Source organism: Aquila chrysaetos, chromosome 12 (genome assembly GCF_900496995.4).
Source record: "Aquila chrysaetos chrysaetos chromosome 12, bAquChr1.4, whole genome shotgun sequence".
Lineage (NCBI taxonomy): Eukaryota > Metazoa > Chordata > Aves > Accipitriformes > Accipitridae > Aquila > Aquila chrysaetos.
In genome coordinates this window covers 36,299,496-36,322,701 of record NC_044015.1, presented here as the reverse complement: position 1 = coordinate 36,322,701, position 23,206 = coordinate 36,299,496, and the positions used below count along the sequence as shown (strand labels likewise).

The window sequence follows — 23,206 nt, the reverse complement described above, 5'->3', positions numbered from 1 at the left end:
CAATGGCATTTCACCCCAGATCTGTTCTGAATAGTGCAAAAAACAGAGTAACCACTCCAGCCAAGTGAACTTAGTCTCTTTGGTATCGGCGCCTGAGAAAATGCAAGGCCTGTATGTCCATGTATATATGACCACCGTATCAGTCTATGCCAGACATCTCTGGCATGTCACCTCTCTCCCATCACCTATTTTCCTCTGTTGCCTGACTGGAAGTTGAGGTTATTTTCTCCCTCTGCTTAGAGGTTCCCCAGCACTGAGACGTGCCACACAATTTAGCTCTATGGCTTCTTACTTCCCTAGGTGGGGGCTTTCAAGCAAAAGTGAATTAGTATAGTTAGAGAAATGTATTTTTAGTAAATAATTTATAGGTTATCAAAATATACTTAAAAAATGTGGCTTATCACATCGGAACTGGGTGTCACTTCGTGCTATGATAGTCTCAAAGCAAACCACAATTTCACTTGTGCCAAAAGTTAACCGAACAATTCTGTGGGTGGGGTAACCTTACCAGATTATACATGTACAAGCTTCCTATGCAAAGATCTGCAAAGGTAAAGCAGAGCCAGGATCTTCAGCCTTCACAAAAAAGATGACAAATGCCACAGGTGAAATAGAAGAGTTGAAAAGTTGCTTCCAGAATTATTCTACCCTGGCAGGAACTCCTGAAGCTCCACAGGAATGTGAAGAGACCTTTCTGTAATTGGGACATGCAAGTAAAGTTAGTGGATTTATACCTTGTAGGCATTCATACTTTTCAGCTTAAAAGAATTCTGCTCACTGTTTGCCTGAAGCATGTAGGAACAAAACAAGAAAGGTATGGAAAATCATTTACAATCTCTGTGCTTGCTGGTTGCAGAACTTCATGAAGTGACGTCTTCACCATCTGGACTGATGCCAGTATCACATTCATTTTGTGCTGCATGTAGTAGTAGATTCTTTTTTCCCCCCACGGTTTTAGTTAAGATGCTTCAGCAAGTTCTCCTGTTATTAGGAAAAACCAGTACTGTAAGGAGAGTTGTCATCTTTATTTTAAAATCTTGTAGCAATTGATTTATATTCATTCTATTAACACCAATTTTGACAAGTTTTGCGTTCCATTTCATGTAATGGAAATTTCATAGCAGAAGTCCCATAGCAAACATCTCAGAAGGGTGGGGAGTAAAGGCTTGCAGTCCATTTTTCATTTTTTAAACCACCTTCATAATTCAAAGCTACAACCAATTTAATTTTTTTCTGAATCAAGAAAACGATATATAACCAAACGCACACATGAAAACGATGCTAGCCGAATTATACCTTTGTACAAAAAGCAATTACACAACATTGATTAAATTACTGGATCAGTACCTTTTGAAGTTGCTGAAATACACAATAATTAGATTATTGAAGATTAGAGGTCATGTTTTTATTTGAAGAATGGGAGTTGGGAGAGGGAAAGAGTTAAAAATAGTAAAACATGGTCATCATGAAGAAGCCATCCCTGCTAGTAAGCTACCAAATGTAAGTTTTCTTTTTAAACTCAATTACCAATATATTTACAGAATAGTCTCTGAATATCAATCAGTTGCCATGGAAATATGGAGACTAACCAGATAAACAAAAACAATACCTGAAATTAAATTGAATTTGAATGGACATGCAGTTTGCTTCCAGGTATCTGTATGCTGCGCAATATGTTTCATTCAACACATCATTTGAAACCCATAGGTAACCAAGAAAGAAATAAGTTGTTACAATTAGCATCTTTTATGTAAAATTTCACACTCCACAAAACAATGCAATGGACACAGGGCTCACAGAGAACATTGGGTGATATTTTGCACTGTGATGACTTGGAAATATAATTCACTGCACAATACTGACAGAATATTTACAGAAAAGAACAGACCAATCATTAGTCTCTTATAAATAAGGTGACCAAATATCCTGGGCCTCCTACCAAGTCATGCAATCCCCTTCATGAAGACAAGTCACTATTTTGCTCTAATGAGCCTTCTCCTTTCCCTATCAGTATTCTAAAAACAAAAGAAAGATATCACACACAACCAAAAGCAGTCAAAAAACAACAAAACCCCCTTCTTGTTATCAAGTTTAAAATCTCAAGCTTAGTTCATCCTTTTAGTATTGTGTCTCATTTTAATCCTGTTTCTATTGCTTTACCTGAGCATGTGTCCCCTTTCCCTGATGCAATGCTGATCCCCACCTTCCCAAGAGTAGGGAGGACTCAGGAGAGCTGAATCTCAAAAAGGCATTGTTCTAGCAGCAAGGAAAACAGAAGAACACAGCTTGCAGGCAAAAGGAAAAGGAAGTTAAAGACCCCATTTGAGTTTAGAAGGGTTATGAGGCAACGGACATTTTGGTCGCCTTAGTTACAAGTCTCATTGTAACCTGCATGCATGTACTTTTGTTTTAATTGGTAAAAGTGTTGAATCTCACAACCACACACAGTTCTATTCAAACACCAAACTGGTAAACAGTGTTGTGAACAGCAATCATAGGGATGAAATAACTTTCTGTCCCAGAAGTCACAAAACAAGATATTCCTAGAAGCCTTTTTTTCAGATGTGCATATTGATCTGTACAAGTCCCATCTCTTTGTAGCCAGTAGTAATCCTACAGGTATGACCAGCTCAAGCAGTGACCCTTTACAAGTTGCATATGCGGTTGCCATTAAAGTTGACATTCACCAAAGGTTACCGTACATGGTTCTGGGTACCACAATTATCGGCAAATCACTTTAATGGTGACCACTATATTACAAGTTACTCCAACTACACACACATCAGAAAGGATTATTACAGAGACAATACTTTACATTCCTATACCTGCAGCTTTCAGTTTGGTTTATTTTGTTGCTGTTTTCTACATGGTGGTGGTCTCCCATGACGCATAATGTGTTTTTCCAAACTATCTAGGATGGCAATAGCAATCCTTTGGACATGTGGATCAGTCTGGACGTTTTCCTTGATGTTGTATAAATGTTGTAAACCACCTTCTTCAATTAACATGCTGCAGTATCTGGCAGCTGTAGTAAGATTAAAAAAAGGAAATAAAAAAAAAAAATTATCTAGGGTAAGTGTAGCAGATACTGTAGACACTGATTCAAATCCACTTTTGTCTCCTAGACCAGGCAGCATTTCGGACACTCCATAAAGTGTCTACACAAGTGCATTTGTACTTTAACAAGTGACAACAGAACAAGAGAGTTGTTTGGACAGGACTCCAATTGTAATCAGGTCTGTTTCCATGTCTGTCTGAGTTGACTGGAAAGTGCCTTGTTATATTCATAGTATTCTCTGTCTCCCCCTGCCTCCTCTACAGGCATTTTAAGTGCACATACATAAATTTTAAGAAATGGGAATCAGAAGTACTGTAGGATCTATGAGTATCCAGGTAAAAGTATCACCTTTACCAAAAAAACTTGGTATGGAACACTTACCAAAAAATGGTATCAGATATACCACATCGTTTGTATACGCTTGTAGAGTGAATAGGAACTAGTTCCTTCGAAAACAGTTTGCCAAATACTTTGATGGTGGCCTTTAACTAGCTGTAAGTTGCTATGAATGCCTTTTGAGGGGTAAAATTACACTTTTCTTTCCACTTTCATGAGTGATTTTAAGAAGTTGAAAGCGCAGCTACATCAGCTCCAGTGTTATTATGTGTAGGGACCAGCTATAAAAAGAGCCATATATTTAATGTAACATGCAAGCTTCAGAAGGTGTTACAAAAAGGTCAGGATGACTGTAATGCAATCCACAGAGCATTACCTCAGATGTGCCCAATTTCACCATTCATCTTGGTGAAGCAACACCAGAGTTGTTTAAATGCTGACAGAAGCATTTCACTGGGGATCCCATTTACTGCAGTGCTACTAATATTTTAGTTAAAAGTTAGCTCATTGAGGTGGATATGATAGAGAGAAACAGCAAAAGGAGAAAAAAAATAAACAAGAAAAATCAATCTCATTAATCCTAGATTATTTTTCACCCTCATCTAAAAGAGGAGGTCAAAATAAAACACATCTCTTCTCAAGGACAAAAAGCTCTCTTGTTGCCAAGCGCCAAAAGCTGAAGGTTTTCCCCCCAAATAAATCTTCGTGTTACAGAATTAAGCACATTTTCCCTCCGGGTAGGTTATTACATTTCCTACCAAATGTTTGGTTTCTCTGCAACTTTGTCCAGAAGCTTCTGGCACCAACTACTATCAAAGCTAAACTTCAGGAATACTGTCTTGATCTCCAATCAGGAGTATGCCATCCAAGTATTTCCAGCCTCTCCATTCTACAGAGCAGTTACTCACTGTCGATACAAACCTCTGTGGCATGTTGAAAGCTCAGAGGTTAGGGCAGAACAAAATAAACACTAAAAATAAACAGAACAAACAGGACCATACTAAGTTAAGAGGGCTGAGGCACAAAGAGAAATTACAGGGTCTTAATCAAAAACTGTTATCTGGAGTCTGACCAGTAAACTTTGTCAGAACAGTCCTACTTCAACATGGGAAAAGTCCTCACAGATCTCTGGCTAGTGTACCCTGGGAACAGTGTTTCATTACATTTATGAGCTCTATAAAGAGCAAGATAACAGTACTTTATGTGCAATTATATATTATGCCATGTTATTGTTTGGTCCTGAATAGATGTCTTTTCACTGTAGAAAAGGTAATTTATGGGACAGGGATAAACAAGCATAGATATACTGCTGTCAAGAAGATCAAAAAACTGGCACAGAAAATACTTTTAATACTTTAGAGGAAAGCTGCTTTATATCTCATAGAAGTTGATGACAATACACACATTCACATCATACAAACTTATGTCAAAAAAAACCCCAAACATTAAAAGCCAGGAAGGTTTGTCCACTCTACATTTAGTTATACTCAGGGGATTTATTTCCTTTCCCAACACTTGTGCATTTCATCACATGCTCGCAAATCATTTTACAAACAAGACATTGGTGTTCTTCTTTTGCAGATGGGAAAGACAGATTAAGAAACTGACCTCTGTGTCACAGCAAGTTATTGCAAAAAGGCGATTAGAGATGAGGATTACCTAAAACTTCTGTTCTGATAGTAAGAGATAGCTACCTGCTACAATAACTGTTCTTAATTTAAAAGAAATTTGTTGCCCATTATTAAGATTTATATTTCTGAATAAAAACACCCGTGCAAGCCAAAAATGTAGTTAATCTTAACACACGTCCACATTTTGGAATTAATACTGTGCATTTAACAGTAAAATTCCAGTAACTAAAAATGATATAAAGAACTTTTATTACTCTCTTTCCCTGCCCCATTTAGTCAAAGCCTAAATATAGTTTCTCCAGAGGATTAGGAATGAATACCCTTGGTTTCTCATTTTTCCCAGTTCATGCTAGTGAATAATATGCTAAGAAATAAGAATTTTAAGGGTAATATTATCTTAATACATACGATTTTTGCTGCAGACATGCTGCATGGCCCACACTGCCCATAACTGGACACCAGGTGTCATGAAACAGCCAAGCAGTGGAAAAAACGGATTGAAAGACCTATAATAAAAGAACAACAGCAACTTGCTTTACTACTAGATATTATTACTTCAGAGGTCACATGTTGTTTACTCATTCAGCTACAGGTTTAACTAGAAGAGACACTTGATATTAAAAGGCTCACCTGCTTGCACCTAAAACTAGTTTAAGACAATTACTAGCAAAAATCATATATAGTGGATATGTGGTGTGCTTTTACCATAGCATTTGGATGCCTCCTGCTCCTTAAAAACATGAGTAAAAACAGTGGAAATTATAAGGACTAGATGGACAGTAATTATCTAATTGTACTTTTTGGCCTCAAGCTTCTTTATCTAGGACAAACAGTGCTAACCTAGTGCTAGCCAATATAACCTTACTGGTTAATCTTTGTGTCTAAGTCTTTTAGGCATGCAGCTGAATATCTTTAATAGAAAAGCAGCAGAACAACATTACATTTTTCTTTCACAGGAGTCCCTAATCTTCTTTGGTCACAAAGGGAAAATTAATACGCTGCGTATTTTAAGCCGATAGGTGTTTTTCCACTGGACAAAACCATGCCTGGCTAGCAGCTAACTCTGCTTTGGGAACAAGTTTTAAATCTAGTTCAGTTTATTCTCCAAACTCTAAATCAAGACAATAGTTACCTGTAAGCCACCATCTCACATTCTGGGGTTGGCCAATTCAAGATGGCAGAATGCTGCAAAATACAGAACCAAGAACACTCATTGTTAAATACAAACATTGAAAAAATATAAAAGAGTATGATAAAATTCACCATCATTTCTGTACCAGCTGTTCAAGGAGAGATGTCCTCTGGCTGCGACTTAACGTCCAGGCCTGCTCTCCTCGAGATATCAAATGAGCAATAATCCCTGCTGCAAAGTAGCTAACTTCCACCTCCACACTGTGCAATAATTTACTGATGTGGTCTATAAAGTCCTTCCACATTAACTCAGAATGGAGTTCTTTAACTTCAGCTATGTTATTCTGGAGGGGGGAAAAAAAAAGAAAAGGGAAAATATCAACCGAAAGACTAAGATATGAGGGAGATAAACACATAAACTTGAACTACATTGTGTAAGTAACCACATATAAACACCAGGATGAGATCTTCATACATCCAAGTGACCACCAGATGCCAAAATACTACTTTTGCTTTTGAAAACTCTTCCAGTCTAATGCAGGAATTTGCCTCAAAACAAAGAGGTTTTCTCATAAGTAATTTTAGGCCATTAGCATGTAGATCACACGAAATTAAAGCCTAGTTTTAACATTCTCAAACACAAATTCAGTAAACTTCAGCAGTGCACAGTTCTGAATTCCATTGATTTTCAACCTACTTTTTGCATTTGGACTCATCTGAAGCCTCACTCACTGTCCTTTCTTAAAAGCTCTTTTTGTTTACTGTAACCATCAATTTCAATATAACTAGTGCTTTTGAGAATTGGTAAAACAGTCAAAAAAAATGTCAGTTGCAAATAAGGCATACTACAAAGATTAAAGAACAACATAAAAATATTAGGCAAGTTTTCAGATTAGCATGGGGTAAAAAAAATATTTTAAAAATTAAATTTTAAAAGTACATATTTCAGACTTTTTTGTTTCTTTTTCATCTCACCAGAAGTCCAAGAACTTTCTGTTGGATGGATGATTCAGATGGAAAAGACTGCGGAAAAAAGAAACAAACTATAGGTAACCACTTATGCTTATTACTGAAACAATGTTAATTATAAACCTATGTTGATAATCCACCACCAAAACTGTACTCCTCACCTCTAAGACTCTCATGAAAAGTTCTAGCCCTTGATTTTCAATGAAGTGCCGACATGTTGTTGGAGATTCATCAGTGAGGTTCCAAAGTGCACTCAATGTGAACTTGAGGGTAGTATCTACAAGGTTCTGATTTGTTTTCTGTTTAACTATTTGTAGAAGTTGCTGGGAAAAAAACAATCAAAAAATCCCAGTTATGATTGCATATCAAAAAAACGTATTAGCTCCTCTGCTGCTTTCTGCACCAACTGGCGTAATGCATGGCTATCATTTATATGCAGAGTAAAGATCTACATGTTTAGGGTCAAACTATACAAAATAAAACAGCTATTAAACTTTTTACCTCCCCTTTGAACATGGTTGCCTGCTAGAGGAATTCCTTTGTTTTCACCATAATTACACGTGCAGTACTATTACAGGTGGCACAAAGCCATCCACAGAGCTCTGGACCCCACATGAACACTGACAGCACTAACCATTTACTTCAAATATTCTCTTTTTGAGCATCTTTTGTCTTATACAATGGATTTCAAATCAAGAGATGTCTTTCTATGTTACTTTGTATTAATTGTGTCAAGTTTTTCCACTTCAGCTTCTTTTCATCTATGCTAGTATGTCTCACTGCCACTGTCTCTGATATTATCTCTAATAAATTCTCTAGGCTTTTCTCTTCTAAAGAACTTTCAAATGAATACAGGTTAATGTCTTCTTAGAATTCTATCTCCTTATGTTTATTTTGTATCTTTAGAATACTGTTAACATGATTAGCTGGAAAGAATGGTATTTTTGACTGTCAGGGAAGTATCTGACTTACCCTAACAATGAAGAGTTCTGCGCCAAGTTGAGCTGTTTGCTCTGTTGAAAGCTGTAAACAAACAAAACTGTATCAACAATTTTTTAGACTTCAGAAATATTATCCTATCATCTCAAAGGTAAATTTCATACCTTTGCAGCAAGAATGGAAATTATGGCTACAGCCATCCTTTGCATGTTTTGATCTTCATGATTACACAGCCACTGCATAACAAGTTTGGCTGCTTCAAACCTGGAAGTTAAAAATAAATTTAATTTTCAGAAGTCTCATAAGTCTTAGTAAAAGAAAGATGTACACAGAGAACACATCAGATAGAAATGCATGCAAGACAAAAGTAACTGGAAGAAGTATGCCTCATACCAAAAAAAAAGTAGAAATGCACAGTGAAATTACAGGTATTGCATGAGCCTCAGTCAGCTTTGAGTTGTTTGCTTAGGGTCTCTTACTTCCAATTATATATCTAAGTGCACAGGAATTGCTTCCAAAGAAGGAAGAAAAATTTGGCACAATCTTCTGAAACATCAGACCAACGCAATTCAAAGCATTTGGGCAAAACATTTAAGTAAAAAAATCTCTGCAAAAAGCAATCCCATAGTTTCCGAGAGAAATCCTGACTTCTGTTACGTGCAATTAGTGATAACCCATCCAGGTGAAGTAAAAAATACCTGTATACCAAAGGATTTTTTTCAGACCTACATTCAATTGTGAATTACAGGCCCAAAATAATTATAGGGCAGACAAATTCAGCACACTGGATTGATTTAAACTGAGCAAAACTGAGACCAGAAACAAACCTTCTGAAGGAACAGACAACAAAGAAAAGTACTCTGCAATGCTACAACTCATTTTAACTGACATATAAAACTTGCCTGTTAAATGGAACATCCTGAAGGATTCTGTCACTGCATAGTGAAAGAAGACAATTCTTTTGCAGCTATGAGAATGAAAAAGAATTACTTCATCAGAGACATACATGTTTCAGAATACTTTCTTACTATGAATTATTAAACATATTTCCATGAGGTCACGAGATGTGGAGAAACCTTTTGTAAGACCCACAAGACAGGGAATCCTACAGAAAATAAAGGAATTTTGTCTTTTACCTGTTGATGATTTGGGAAGTGTTCCATGGCCTTCAGGAGCAAGTGAGTGACATCAGCCAGAAGTCGCACAGGCATGCCTGCTGCTAAATCTTGCTTGGTTAGGTTAAAGACACATGCGCTTGCTGCTAACTGCACAGGCAAGTTCAGGGGGTGATTTCTCATTCCAATAACCACAAGCTGAAATGCAAGAGTTTTGCCCACATCAGTTACTTAAACATTTGCGCACATACCCCAAGAACAATCCACTGCTGCTTGAGGCCACAACAATGACTCACAGCGCCCAATTTCTGCCTCCCTTCTACTTAAGTGAAAAAACCATCTGGTGTGATTTTAATTCTCAGGAGGAACATATTCTTCTGCTCAGTGATTCAAAGCTGACAACTTCCATTTTTCCAAGTCCTTTTGCACTGGTTGCAGCAGCCTCTCAAGGGAGAAGCTGCATGGAATGCAAGAGATTCTTAGAAAGATCCAGGGTTTGCTTTACACACTGGGATAAAAATCACCAAACCCTTTCAGAGATGAATGAGGTAGGACAGAGTTTCTGCAGTTTAATGGTAATGATGTAGCGGCTTCTTGTTTGGTGACTAGCCATTTCAGATCACATCCTAAGCTGCTAGGTCAGGATATATTTTTCACAGCTTCTTCCTGAATTATGTTTTTGGCTACGTATTTGATTGTGATCTCACCTAAGAAAATATTTTTCTTGTTGCCTATTGATTGCCAAAGTCTTTTTGATGTTGAAGCCAACAAAATCAAGATCACTTGTTCAACGTCAAAGAGGACAGGAAAAACAAAAAACATCTGTGCTACGGATGCCTCTTTTTATGATCACAGTAAAAATTAAACCATCTCTGCCATTCTAGACGTGGAAAGCCAACACCTGGAATGGATTTCTAAGGAAGTTTCTAGGATTCTCGAAGTTAGAGCCCAATATAGAACACTAATGATATTTATTCACTTGCTGTCATACTGGAAGGTGACAGTGGAGAGAAATATCACTGAATGCCTTCGTTATTATTACTGTTTGGTAAGCATCAGCAGAAAGCACCGTTGTACCTGGGGAATAAGACTAGACAGACCTTTGATTTGACCCAGTACAGATATGTTCTAATGGCAGAATTCGGCATCTGAAGAAAGCTTCATACCATATTCAAAATTACATGAAAGAATTAATGTAGATGCTACTAAATTTAGATAGATACTAAACATTAGTCCAGATCAATTTTACCTAATGTAAAACGCTACAGAGCATCTTCTACATCACTACTGTTTAAAGAGTTGTTAATTCTTATCCAACATTACAATTTTAATCTTAAAAACCACAACCAAAAAATGTACAAGTTGATAAAATAATTTATACCAGGGTTTTGGGGATGGGCTTAGTTTAAGGAACAATGCATGACAATCATCAAAACTATATTTTTTTACCTTTAAAATTTCAGGCTTTGTTTTTTCCATTACATGTGTCAAGCTGAATAAATGAAACAGTGCTTCCCTCACAAAGAAGGCCCGTTCACTGTAACGCTTCAGTGCTTCAGAAATCTGAGTTTCATTTGCTTCTCCTGACACCTATGCACAGAGAAATAATCTTTAGTTCAAGATGTCATCATTTTACTTTAAAAATTTTGTTCTTAAAAAGTGCAAAGCTGCAGTTTCAAAGGTGGTGACATTTTCAGTCAAATCCTTCAGTAAGCAAATGGTTACTTTATGTGGCCATATTAATCCAGAACTACACAATCTTCAAACATTCCTCACAAAGAAGAATCCACATTATAAGCCAAAATTAGGCTTCAACCATATCTTTAAGCAGAACTGTATGAAACCACTAAGTAAAAGTAGCACTTCATAACTAACAAAAGCTGCTTATGATGCACCAAATGCCTAAAAGCACTATTTGTAAATGAATGCTCTGGCAAATGCAGCTGATAAACTGATGAAGATGGTATTTTGGCTGTAATTTTTTGGCTCTGGGTTCTAGCTCTGGCAATAAAAAAAGACTTCCATTCTTTGTCTACATCAAGTTTCATCTAAGCTGTATCTGTAGCAATAGCTTTCCAGCACCTTATTAAAGAACTAACTCATGCTCTCTGCAAAAGAAGTAATTCTTAAAACCAGACTTTAAATACATGTGAAAACTAAACAATGAGCTAACTTAGGCGAAGACTGCATTAGAAGCTACGAGCTGTTGACTAATACGAGCTTAAGTTCAGAATATTAGATCAGCAACTACCTGCAACTTTTTCCACTTCCCAATCTGCTATATTTTCTATTTAACTATATTTTATCTACTTTACAACTGTTAGTTGTGTAACTGTAGATGGTTTGCTCCTCAGTCCTACTATTTAATGAATCGTTGCTGCAATCATTGTTTTCTAAAATTCTTAGGGAAGCATGCAGAACTTGTTCTACTTAATGTGTCACGTATGTTCATAGATTGAAGCGTCACATTCTGTGCATCCTGTATTGTATAGAGCCAAATTTTTCAAAACTTGCTAGATCAGGAATATATTACAGCCTTGAGATAACTGATACCGTCTTGGATTTTGTTTTATATTCTCTATTGATTAGAACAGGGCAATTATATTTACTGACATGTTTTGCAGCCAATTATACACTATATGAAGACCTTCCACTTGGCTTTATGTTCTCAACTATAATGTCTGCCTAGTGTTCAATCTTTCAAGAATTTTCTACAATCAAATTTCACAGGACTGCTGTAAAGACAGTAATATTTTACTTCTGCTGTCTCCATGAGTGCTGTCCTGTTTATTCTTTAGCAGTATCTAGACTAAGCAGCTGAATATTTCAGTATAGACATGAAAGAATTTAGGTTACACAAAAAAAAAAGGGGGGGGGGGGGAATCGCTGCCTACAGTCTCTTCTTGACAACAATGCCTTAAAAAAAAAAAAAAAATAGAAATGCAAACTGCTTTTTGCTAACTACACTGCTACAAGTCCATCATGATTTTCACATTACTAGAACCTTCTTCCTTCCTGCCTTTTCATAGCACAGTCACTTGTATGAAGCATGTATTCTAAATAGCAAGGATTATATTGAATTTTACACCAAACATGAGGTATAATTTCCTGATGCCATACATCATCACACCAAACAGGAACTTGCTTTCTCCAACAATGCATTTCAACATTCATACACATCATCATCAGCTGACTTGGCCATCAACAACTGCCAAAAGTTCCAGGGGGAAAAAAAAAAAATTATAAAATTGTGTAGCTGTGTTACCTCAATTGCTTGTAGCAACAGCATTCTGAATTTTAAAATTGAAGTGCAAAACTCAGCTTGCACAGGAGACAGACTAAACTATGGACACATTATGCAAACTCTTCCTCATTCCCTCTGCAGTTTCCATTAGCCTCATGGCAAGAAGATGACAAGACTCAGAGTCAAAGATGATATACCACTGACACTGACATGTCTAAAACATCTCTTTTTCTTCTTTAATTCTGACCCCTTCATAGCAGGGACAGGATAGGTTCATTCTCCAGTAAGTGCATGCATATTCTACAGAACAGGGCACAACATCTTGTTGCCTGGCACTAAAAGATAAATAAATGCACTTCAGCAAACATCATCTCATCCCAAGTGGCTAAGTAATTTAGAATTTGTTCAAGAAAAGGAAGTTTCTCATCCTAAGTAATTGCTTCTTACATGTTCATCACCAAAAGACCTTTCAAGGTGGGTAGAAATATTGTAACAGAAGTGGTGATGGAGTACAACAGCAGCTCAGTTATTAAGTTTTATTGTATCTGCTGTGTTAATCATGAACTGCTCAAAGGTTATGCAAATTGTACCTCCACCTCTTACACACTGCTGCCTTATGCTAGATACTGTGCTGGAATCTAGAGAATATTATTCCAGTAAATCACTTCAGACTAGACAAAGTTCAGCTCTCTTAGATCTGATCTGTTAAATCAGGATCTAAGGCTCACTGAAAAGGCACAGAAAATAGATGCTTCTTACAATAGTATTATGTAAATTTAGCAGCTTCTGTGCCAGAATTAAGTAGGAATTTGACATAAAGTCAGTAATTACAATTAACAGTTAAAAAAAATGAACCTACAGCCTCCTTCTGAAACACCCACATACATCTGTTACAAATTATTAGTTCTATTTTTCCTGCACATTGTAATTTTTCAGTAAAATTAATTCTCCCACTTAACCTTTAGGTTTCCTTCTCCTGTTAGGAATTCTGAGTAGCCGGCATCAGTAGCTAGCAGTCCTACAAACTGCATTGTGGGCCGTTGCTGAATAAACGCTTCTACAGCTTTATCCGTAACATGTTTTCTTCCAGAAATGTCCAAAGACACAAGGTTAGGCAAGATATCCTTCTGTTCCAGTAAACGAAGCGCTATGTCTGATGTGAACTGTTTGTCATCTGAAATATCAAGGTGATTCAGGTATTTTAGTTCTCTAATAACATCCAGAATCTGGGTTGTGGTCATTTTCAAGCATTTCAGGTGGTGCATGGTCAAAGACTTGAGTCGGTCTTTGCAGGTGAGGAGTGCTGTTATGTCAGTGACAGAGGTGTTCGATATATCCAGACTTTCTAATCTAGGAAGTGAAGCAACATCTGCCAAGTCCTCATTGTAGAACAGAACATTGGTAATACTCAATGCACGAAGCCCAGACAACTGACTGAAGCACCTCTCGTATGGGTCTTCCAGAGAAAGAGTTAGTGAGTTCAGCACAAGGCATTGTAGATTTTGTTGGATCCATTTATTGCTGCCAAGTCCACTTATAATGTCTGTGATTGTTATATCTGCGTTCACCCCAGTAGCATCAAGTTCTACCAGCTTGTGATGACAGAATGCTTTCCGGAAAGCCACAGCAGAGATTTTTGCTTTCCGGATACAAGCTCGTTTCAAACGCATCTGGTTGCCTCGGAAGATGCCCACAGTTCCATCATTCAAAAGCCCTGTTGGAAAACAGTATTAGTGTTTGGATCCAGTGTTATAGAACATTACTTTTATTTTAAGAACCCAAAGGGTACAAAGTGTTAACAAAGAAAATTAATTGCAAAGTAGTTTGTCTTAGATCATTATGCCACTGATCCCAAAATTTTATATTTGAGATTCCACTTTTAAGATTACAATCTCACTTTTGGAAAATTCCAGGTTTAAGAATAGGAGAGAGAAATTAAGATGTAGTATATACATTTTACCTGTTTGGTTCAGAACATGGAACATGCAATAAATAAAATGTGGATATGATTCAAAAACATTCAGACTGCTGCCTGCATTTTCTGGATTTTCTCACTGAACTGGTTAGAAATGTGCTAAAAACAGAATTTCAAAATTTCTGAAAGTTATTCTTCCCTGGTCACAGTTCTCTTAACCTCAAGATAGTACCAGCAATCAATGACCAGTTCTCATCTTGCTTTAACTCAGTTGAACAATTTAGCATTTGACTGAATTAGTAAGTATGATCAATACGCTAAATGAAGCTAGTTAAGTTCTTCTATATATCCCTCATGAAGAAGGTAGGAGTGTTGCTCAGAAACAAGCCTAATGTGAGAAAGAAACCTAAAAGGTGATTCAAAGAGGAGAAAGAGGAGGACAAGGAAAGGGTGGGAAGGAGAGAAAGACAGCCACGAAAAAAAGAAATGCAACAATCTTGTTTGAGATTATTATCTTGTTGCTCTGTAGTAAGATGACTGCATAAGTAGTCTTTTCTTGCAGCATACTGGCAACATTCTAATTGAAATAATACATTCAGTTCCCTGCACAGGATTATCCAAAATGCATTGAAAACACCAAGATTTCTTATTTGTATCTTACCAACAGAAGGATTACTGCTACATAGAAAGCCATCTGAGAAGGGTATGGTTGTACAAGCATGCACACAAAAGGAGTAGGAAGAACATGTCCTTCTAGTTTCACTCTAGAAGGTTATAAATGGCAACACTCCTGTTTTTTATCTCCTATCTTCAATTATACTGAACAGAAAAGAAACTGAAAATAGAATATATTTGAATAAAAACATCACTGCCACTTCAGTTTGGATTTAAGCCAAAAGCTAGTAATTGCCTCTGTGACAAAGTCAAATTAATATTAAGATTTGCAGACCTTTCTAAAGAGCAAACGGTTTAGGCATTTCTGACCAAGTAGTTGGGGTATTGCTCTTTTGCAGAGATAGCAAAAATATGGGGTGAAACAATTGGTACCCAGCAGAAAAATTAAATGTGATAAATAATTATAATTTTGTTAAAGTATTGCTAAATTAATTGAAGATCGAGTTAGGCGCTCTCACTGGCCTACCTTAGCCACACCCTGTTTATATTTTTTATCACTTTTTTTCATCCTGCACTCTGACACAGTGTTTGTGATGTTTCGGTGTCTGGAACTGCCTTCATCACTACTGGCACAGATAAGAAGTTTCTGCTAATTCAGTTTCCTTGAATCTGATTTCTTGGGACTATTCTAAATAATTAACCTTCAGAAAGTAATGTATGTTGAAAATGAAAAGGTTTTTTTGAGTTTGTGTTTTTTTTAGGACCAGTCCTTCTGTTATATCTGACTAGAACAACTTGAGAAAACTAGAACACCCATATTTGCACAATAAGAGCCAAATCTGCACCTATAGGATAGGGCACTTGGTTTTTTTCTAATGTCACATTTCATCTCTTAATAAGAGTCTCCAGGATCTCCAGGAATTGGTCTCCTGCCTCTTCTCTACGATCTATACACTCACTCTTTCATGCTAAGAAGCTGTTACTGACACATGTTCCTTTGTCATGCTTAAAGGAAGCAAACGAGGGCAGCCTTGTCCTCAAAGATGTGCTGACAAAGAATATGATAGGCCAGTACCTAAAATGTAAGAACACCACAAGATGGTTTTCACAGATGTTTAAACTACTCTTGAAACTGACTGCTTTCGAGCAAATAATTCCACTTCAACAAAAGTGCTAAAAGAGATGAGAAACTATTTTAATGAAAATCACAAGATTATTTCCTGGTTTAATCACAAGAACACACAATAAAGAAAATTCAGTTAATTGCTCTGCAAGAGATACTGGAATATTTGAGTGCTGCTAGAAGTAGTAGAATCAAATAAATCTTTTTTTTTTTTTTAAGTGATTGAAAGAAGATCTATTAAAGAACGTTCACTTAAAGGAACATTAAATTAAAATCATAAACCCAAGACAAAGGACCTTCTATTTAGAACTATATGGCAATGCAACATTCAGCTGAAGCTGTGGAAAAGCAAAAATAACAGAAATTCTCTATTAAGAGATTAAGGAATACAGCTTTAACAGCTGCAACAGCAGATTCTACTAGAAAATACCAGAACTGCAGTGTGACATTCCAGTAAAATATTTTCACTGATGACCCACAAATAATTGTTTTTACCATGAAATGCCATTGTCTGCAGCAATCGATCAGCCACTTCTTGAGGAAACATTCCTGGCTCCTGCAAGCATAGCGTTCCATCTTGCCTTTCTGTGCAAAATTTCTCTAGGTTGGCAGTCAGGAAATTCAAACAGATATCAAGTAAAGAATAAGGAGAAGCTTCCTCCTGTCATATGCAAAACACAATGAAACAAAGGAGATTTAGTGAAATCTTTCTCTGTCTATGAATCTTCCATTACTCTATAATGTTGTTTTTAGGCAAACCATTCATTTTTGTTAACCTGATTCTCATTGGAACAGGCAAATATTACAAAAGGAAACACCTCCCTTAGAGCTAAGCAAGTCAGGTCACACAATAAACAACTGGCCAAACCCATGAGCAGCCTCCTCCCCCAGTCACCCCCAGAACCACATCCAGTCCAGTCTGGTCTGTTGTGCTTGAGCCCTGCTTGCATTCAGAGGAAGAAAAGTAATTGCTGATAAGATCATTTGAATTTATGAAGTCTACTGGGAATTAATCAATCAATCAAGACAGACTGAAAGAAGATTTTAAATCAAATTTTACTTCTTGATTTAAACTACTTCTTTTAATCTTCCATTTAAGTCAACCCATATTAGAAGCCTACTACCAAGCTACACTAGAAATGCAGATAAATTTCATATATTGTTAGGAGCAATTTTTGATACTGAAAAGGGCACCTAGAGCTCCAAATCAAAAAAGGAAACTCAGAAAGAACTATTTAGTTCCAAATTTTGTGCCGCAATACAGTAACAACTATTACAGTATTCCCTCTGATTATAGATACCAATCTCCTCCTTTTTAGGCTAAGCACCTGGAAATCATCTATAGTAGAACCCTGTGTACAAAGGACAAGACAGAACATAAACCTGAACTTTTCCTTCAGAGTTTGAGATTGTACATTGATATACAAAAATCTCAAAGGTTTTTTTTATTCCATGTCTAATAATAGCCTACTGTTTTCAGCCACACAGATTAATCAACATAAAGAATGACTCGCAGCACTGTGAATCATCCCCAGCACCATACAAAAGAAGGCCGAGTGACTGGTACATACTCCCCCAGACAATTTTGAAAATAACAGCATCAACTGTTGCCAGATCTCATCTGTAGGAAAAATTGTGGCTTGCCTTTTATACTGAAAGTTCTGGATAATTTCACCTTTCTTTCCTAGCTCATTTAACTTCTCTTCTGTTGCCTCATTTGCCTAATATGTTCATCACAGAACTACAGAAATATATAAAAGGTTATATAGAAGAAATACAAAGAAAATGACAGAAATAAGTCTTCTAAAATAAGTTGCATATATTTGAAGACTGGGAGGTACCACATTAGGGCAAAGATGGAATGGAGCTTATCTTTAATGAATCATGTATTGACAACAATGAGAGACTGGAGTTTAATAGCTCCTGAAGACTTAAGTACAGGTTTGGGAATAGAAACTCCAAATTATTCAAATACAAGCTCTTTCTGCAGTTTTTGACATGCAACTTCCAACTCCTTTGACTCAATCTTTCTCAGTGTTTAATTCTTATGATTTTTTTTTTAAAGATTGAATATTACATTTTATTACTGAAGAAACAGGAGTCACTTTGTGATGCGACTTGCTCACATTACCAGAAAACAGCAATTTTGGCTGCCTCCAATCTTAAGATGATAGGAAAAGGAAGGACAGAATTTGGAACTGTGAACGTCTTTTGTTTCTTCATAATGTGCAACAATGCCTGAAGTACTTCTAAAGAGAAAACACAACCAATTATTTTAAAATAGTACATTTTTTAAAGGAAAGGGGAAAATTTTCTTTTTAACCTGAAATGCATACACACACCCAGGACTTATATGACAGCTGGTGATTAAAAAAAAACACCACCAGAATCCTTACTCAAAGGCATATGAAAATTATTCCGACTAAAGCAAAGACGTCCTCATCTCCCATTAGATCTTGGGTTTCTAATTTGATGCTTAAATATGACAAAACCAGAATACTGGCTCTCTTCATTCTTTCTGGCACTGTTCCATAATTTCTGCCAAAAAAGCTAAAACACTTTTATAGATCAGTGAGCAAACTCCAATGAGAATTTTTAGCCTTGCAGATAGGCCACTAGCATATGACTCAGAAAACTATTTTTTCAACCAGCACGTCTAACTGGCCAATCTGTAATTTGGAGATATTGTTTTAATTTTCATATAAAGTAATCACTTTAGAAGTCCATACAGGACTTCTCCATACAATAAAGGAACAAAATCCACAAACATGGCTCAATTACACTTGCAAACAACACAGTATCATTTTTATTAACTCCACTTATACCAGTTACAGGAGACATTTATAACGTTTCTTCAACTGGTTGCCAAAAGGCTGAAGAAACACACGTAACGAAGGCTCCTGAGGTAACCTGGGCAGATAGGTGAAACATATTTATCTGTATCTAATAAAGTCCCTTGACAAACATCATAAAAACAATTTGCTAGACTGTCTGCTACTGAAATAGAACAGCTTGAATGCAATCTGTAAACCTTTCATGTGAGCTAGCCACATTCCGTTCTTCAACTTCTCTTTACTTAAAGATAATATTGCCCCGTTAAAGACCTCATAGTAAAAGTGTTCTGTAGTATTTAAGCTCTTAGAAGGTTAGGATTTAAGTGGTTCCTTTCTCTAGCTATGCTTTTGAATGTCAACTTGAAAACAAACCTGGCATTTGTTTTCAGCTCATTTCACTTTCTGGTTCTGATACTCTTAAGGAGATGCTGTAAATGTCTGTGAACCACAGCGCAGGATTTATTATTATTATTATTATTAAATAAAGATCATCCAGCAATATTTGAGTTGAACTTTTATTATGTATATTTGACTTTTTCATAGCCATCTTAATTATCTGATACTTCCATGTAACCTCACAGTTTATTTCATTCTATCAAATTAATTCAGTGATCAGAAAATAAATACAAAAATAAATTCCCCAAAACACAGAATTATGCATTATATAATGCAAGTCTGGGCATCTTCATTAGCTCAAACACATAATATAAGAGTAATGTGACACATCTAAAACCAACTAGCTAATGGAATAGTACAAAGAGTAGAATAATTGCATTTATATGAGCTTTTCAAGGCTTATTTAAATTAATTCTTTAAAAAGATAACTTTAGAATTGCTTAATATAAGCAAGGCAAACAAACAAAAAAAAGTGCCGGGGGGGGCGAGTGGGGGGGTAAACTGCATGGCTACTGGCATCTAACAGTAATCCAATACACTAGTGGACTGAAATGCAATACCTACTCCAACATGATGTTACCCAGTTCAGCTTATAGCTCACACACTAGTGCAGCTGGAAAGGCTCTCAAAGAACACTATACTCCACATTTGGTTTTAAAAACTCTTTGGATCAACTTTAAATATTGCTAGAACATATTTAACCTATATTGCAAAATGCAGTTAAAAAGAAAAAAAAAGTTTAAGGGGACATACTAAAGTACCTGGAATAAGTTAGAGAATCCTAAACCCAACATTATGCCTAGATTAACTGGCTGAGTGTGAGTATCAAAACAAAGTCCTGTTCCTTTGGGGAAGCATCACCGTGCAACCACCTGCTTCTACAACAGTAACTAAAAAAGAGACAGGTTTAACTGATGTTTTCCATCAGTAATTGCAATCTAACTTTGCGCAAGAAGTAAATTCCACTGCTGTGTGGGCCGCCTTCACTACAGGTATTGTGATCGTACCAACTCCAGCTGGAAAAATTCGCTTCCTTCTGGCTTTGTGTCTCAGTCTCGTTAAAAACCAAAACCTTTTTTTCCATAGGTAGTTTTTTGGGGTCCCCCCCTCAATAAACCAGTATAAAACATGGGAAGACAAATACCAATTTCAGCTCTAACAGAACCACTTCTGCGATGTATTCCCCAATTTTTATAGCCGATTGCAGACTCAGTATGACAAAACCCAAATGTGTAAGGTCTCTGTATGCCTGGCCCATCTGCTTTTTTCTCTCTGAACTCTGAAAGAAGGAGATGGGGTACAGGATAAGGGACTTTTCAAATTGTGGCGGTTATTTCTCTCAAAAAGTTAGCAGGAAAATAAGACATAATTTAGAGCCTTAGTCTTTGGTGCTGGACATACCATGTTTCTAACTGTTTTCCACCTCTCCACAGCCCCAAAACTTTACTTACTTAAAATGAACACTCTTAAAACGATCAAGAAAGATCAACTCAAGTAATGGTCATGAAAATTCTTCTGAGCACTAATAAAGGAAAGGCAGTGAAAAATAAACAGTTCCATGATTTACGTTACGAAGAAAGCTTTATGATTATCCTACTTAAACGGAATGAAACAGATGTAGGCAATTTATTAACCAGACTCAAGGAAGGATTATGCTCAAAACTCAGATTTAACATTAACTATTCTGGCACAGCAAGTGGGAACATACTGACTGAAGTTGCTAGCGATACAAAGTTGGCAGAGCTCAGGAGAGGTCTAAAATTAAATAGTGCCATGTTAAAGCTACATAGTAAGGCCATGTATTTCAAGATTAATAGCAAGAACTTCAGATATGAGTTCATCAATTAGGAATGACTGGAGAGAAGAACCTGAATAACCACAAGAAAACAATGTGAGGCAGCCAAAGAAGGTATCAGGAGAAGCATAAAGCAAAAATAAGGAAGTATTATGTCATTTTTCAAGACGCTTGGAGATCTCACGGGGCTATTTATGTTAAGAGATACCTGCAACATTTCACTTTGAACATAACAGCTACTAGAATGCTCTGGGGGAAAAAAGCATGTTGGGAGTAGGAAACAAAACCAGCTTTTCTTACACTAGCAGATCAAAAGGTGAGAGATATGAAAACTGCCTATAGATACAGCACAGTGAATAAAAACCACAGAAGGAAAAAAAGCTATTAAGGTGAAGCACTGTGCCAGCACAGCAACAAAGGTGCATAAAAATGCCGTGAAATAGAATTTTTGCCATAAATTTAGATGTCAGTACATCGCTCCAAAACATCAAACAATGAAGTTCTACCCTAGTCCACTGAATAGAAGAGCAGGTGCAAAAGGTACCTACTTTTAAAATAAAGATAAAAAACTTCATTAGGGTATTAAATGAAATTAGGCTTTTAATAACAAGGGATGAGACTAGACAACCCAGGAAGCTCCTGCTAGTCCTTTAAAAGCAAATATGCACACTCATCTCTCAAACACAGGAGCGATCAAAAGAGCACCCATATGTTCTGCTCTGAGGCCTGTCTTCAACAGAGAAAGGCTGTTTCTCCACCGCCAGTTTTGGCCAGCTCCGTGCTGTTAAGAGCGCTCTACTACACATTACACAGATCAGCAAGGCCCACGTACCGTGCATACCACAAAACCCGTGCTTTCGGTGGCACGGCTTTTTCCAGACAGGCCCTGGACAAAGCAAGCCCCAGTGGGAAAAGTGCTGTTTGAAGGTTGGACTGCACCCAGGCTGGGGAGGGGGGAGGCAGGAGCTGGACGAGGCAGAGACGGCTGCCCCGTCCTTCACGCCGGCCGGCTGAGGAGCTCTGCCCGCCGGGCTGCCCCCCGCACCTGCGTGGCGGGAAGCCGGCCGCAGCCGCTGCTCCTCGGCCCCACAAGCTGCTGTGAGAGGAGCTGCTCAGCGGCAGCGAGGCCGGGCCGGCCATCCCCCTCGCGGCGCTGTGGCGATGCCGGGGCGCACCGGGCCGGGCTGCCGCTGCCCCTTCGCATCGCGCCGGGCTTGAACCGTCCCCTCCGCCGGCTCTCGGTCGCCCTTTTATATAATCGGTAGGACAGCAGCCGCAGAGGTTACACAACAGCGAGGGGAACGAGGGCTGCCGGCCCGGCTCGGGGGTACGTGTGGGGTGCCGGCGGGGGAAGGAGCGGCCGCGGACCCCCCGCCGCCGGCTCGCTCCCGCCTCTGTCCCTCAGCGGCAGCGGAGAGGCGAGGGGCGGGGGGGGGGGGGAAGAGGCGCGCGCCCAGGGCCCGCCTCGCGCCCGCTCCGGCCAACGGCCTCACCTGCCCGGGCGCGCGGCAGCCCCCCAACCCGCCTCACAGAGCGGGGCTCGCGGCGCCGCCATAACGGCCCTTGCCCCCCCGGTGGGCGACGGCGGTTCACCTCAGCTCCCCTCCGCCGGGCTCTGTCACCCTGGGGCGGGGGGGGGGGGGGGGGGGGGCAGCTTGCCCGCCCCCACCGGCGCGACGGCGACCCCCACCCATCCCCTCAGCGGCTCCTCGGCCCGGCGCTGCCCGCCGCGCTCACTCACCATCGCGGCGCTGGGTGCCGGAGGCGAGCGCCCAGCCAGCCGGGTCCCGGAGCTTGGCTCCCCCCTTTTTTTTTTTCCCTTTTTTTTTTTTCTCCCCCCCCCCCTTTTTTTACCCCCCCCGACCTGGAAGTGAATCTGCCTCAGCCGGCCGGGCAGCAGCGCCGAGCCCGCCTCCCTTAAAGGGGCAGCGCCAGGCACACACTGCCGGCTCTCCGGGTGGGTGGGAACCTTAAAATCCAGGTTTAAGGATGAAAAGCGTGAAGCTTCAGGAGAAGGGTCTATTACTCAGCAACGGGCATTGGCGTCGCGCGTGACGGTGGGTGCGAGAACTTCCCTGACGCCCGGTTGCTTTCATGTCGGAGCA

At 38.6% G+C, this 23,206-nt stretch overlaps 1 protein-coding gene and 1 long non-coding RNA gene across 6 annotated transcripts; one reads left to right on the top strand and one right to left on the bottom strand.

Moving 5' to 3' along the window:
* Nucleotides 1–345: 345 nt before the first annotated feature.
* On the bottom strand, nt 346–22,959 carry LOC115348657 (protein zyg-11 homolog B). Of its 5 annotated transcripts, XM_041127522.1 has the most exons (16): nt 21,934–22,510; nt 18,208–18,325; nt 16,572–16,737; nt 13,383–14,137; nt 10,629–10,769; nt 9,201–9,377; nt 8,967–9,031; nt 8,229–8,328; nt 8,098–8,148; nt 7,287–7,448; nt 7,132–7,179; nt 6,303–6,500; nt 6,158–6,210; nt 5,434–5,531; nt 2,826–3,025; nt 346–694 (listed from the first exon to the last, which is right to left on the bottom strand). In XM_041127522.1, exons 1-15 carry the CDS (start codon nt 22,239–22,241, stop codon nt 2,835–2,837), a joined length of 2,631 nt encoding a protein of 876 aa, XP_040983456.1. In that variant the 5' UTR covers nt 22,242–22,510; the 3' UTR covers nt 346–694; nt 2,826–2,834. The 5 variants fall into 5 exon arrangements, with proteins under 5 accessions (XP_040983456.1, XP_029887482.1, XP_029887484.1 ...); XM_030031622.1 differs by lacking the exons at nt 346–694; nt 18,208–18,325; nt 21,934–22,510 and adding an exon at nt 22,843–22,959 and having other exon boundaries at nt 1,007–3,025; XM_030031624.2 differs by lacking the exons at nt 346–694; nt 18,208–18,325; nt 21,934–22,510 and adding an exon at nt 22,595–22,687 and having other exon boundaries at nt 1,007–3,025.
* Nucleotides 3,318–18,197, top strand: LOC121233678. Its single transcript, XR_005933619.1, has 3 exons — nt 3,318–3,393; nt 7,135–7,205; nt 17,557–18,197. It is a non-coding gene; the product is annotated as an uncharacterized LOC121233678 (long non-coding RNA).
* Nucleotides 22,960–23,206: the final 247 nt, after the last annotated feature.

What these genes read in the sequence shown, in the direction of transcription:
- LOC115348657 (XM_041127522.1), bottom strand. Translation starts at nt 22,241, where the DNA reads ATGGCCGGCCCGGCCTCGCTGCCGCTGAGCAGCTCCTCTCACAGCAGC. An exon ending in TGTGAGATGGTGGCTTACAG is followed by an intron (nt 5,532 to 6,157) that starts GTAACTATTGTC and finishes CTTTTATTATAG; the next exon opens with GTCTTTCAATCCGTTTTTTC. An exon ending in GCATGTCTGCAGCAAAAATC is followed by an intron (nt 3,026 to 5,433) that starts GTATGTATTAAG and finishes ATCTTACTACAG; the next exon opens with CTGCCAGATACTGCAGCATG.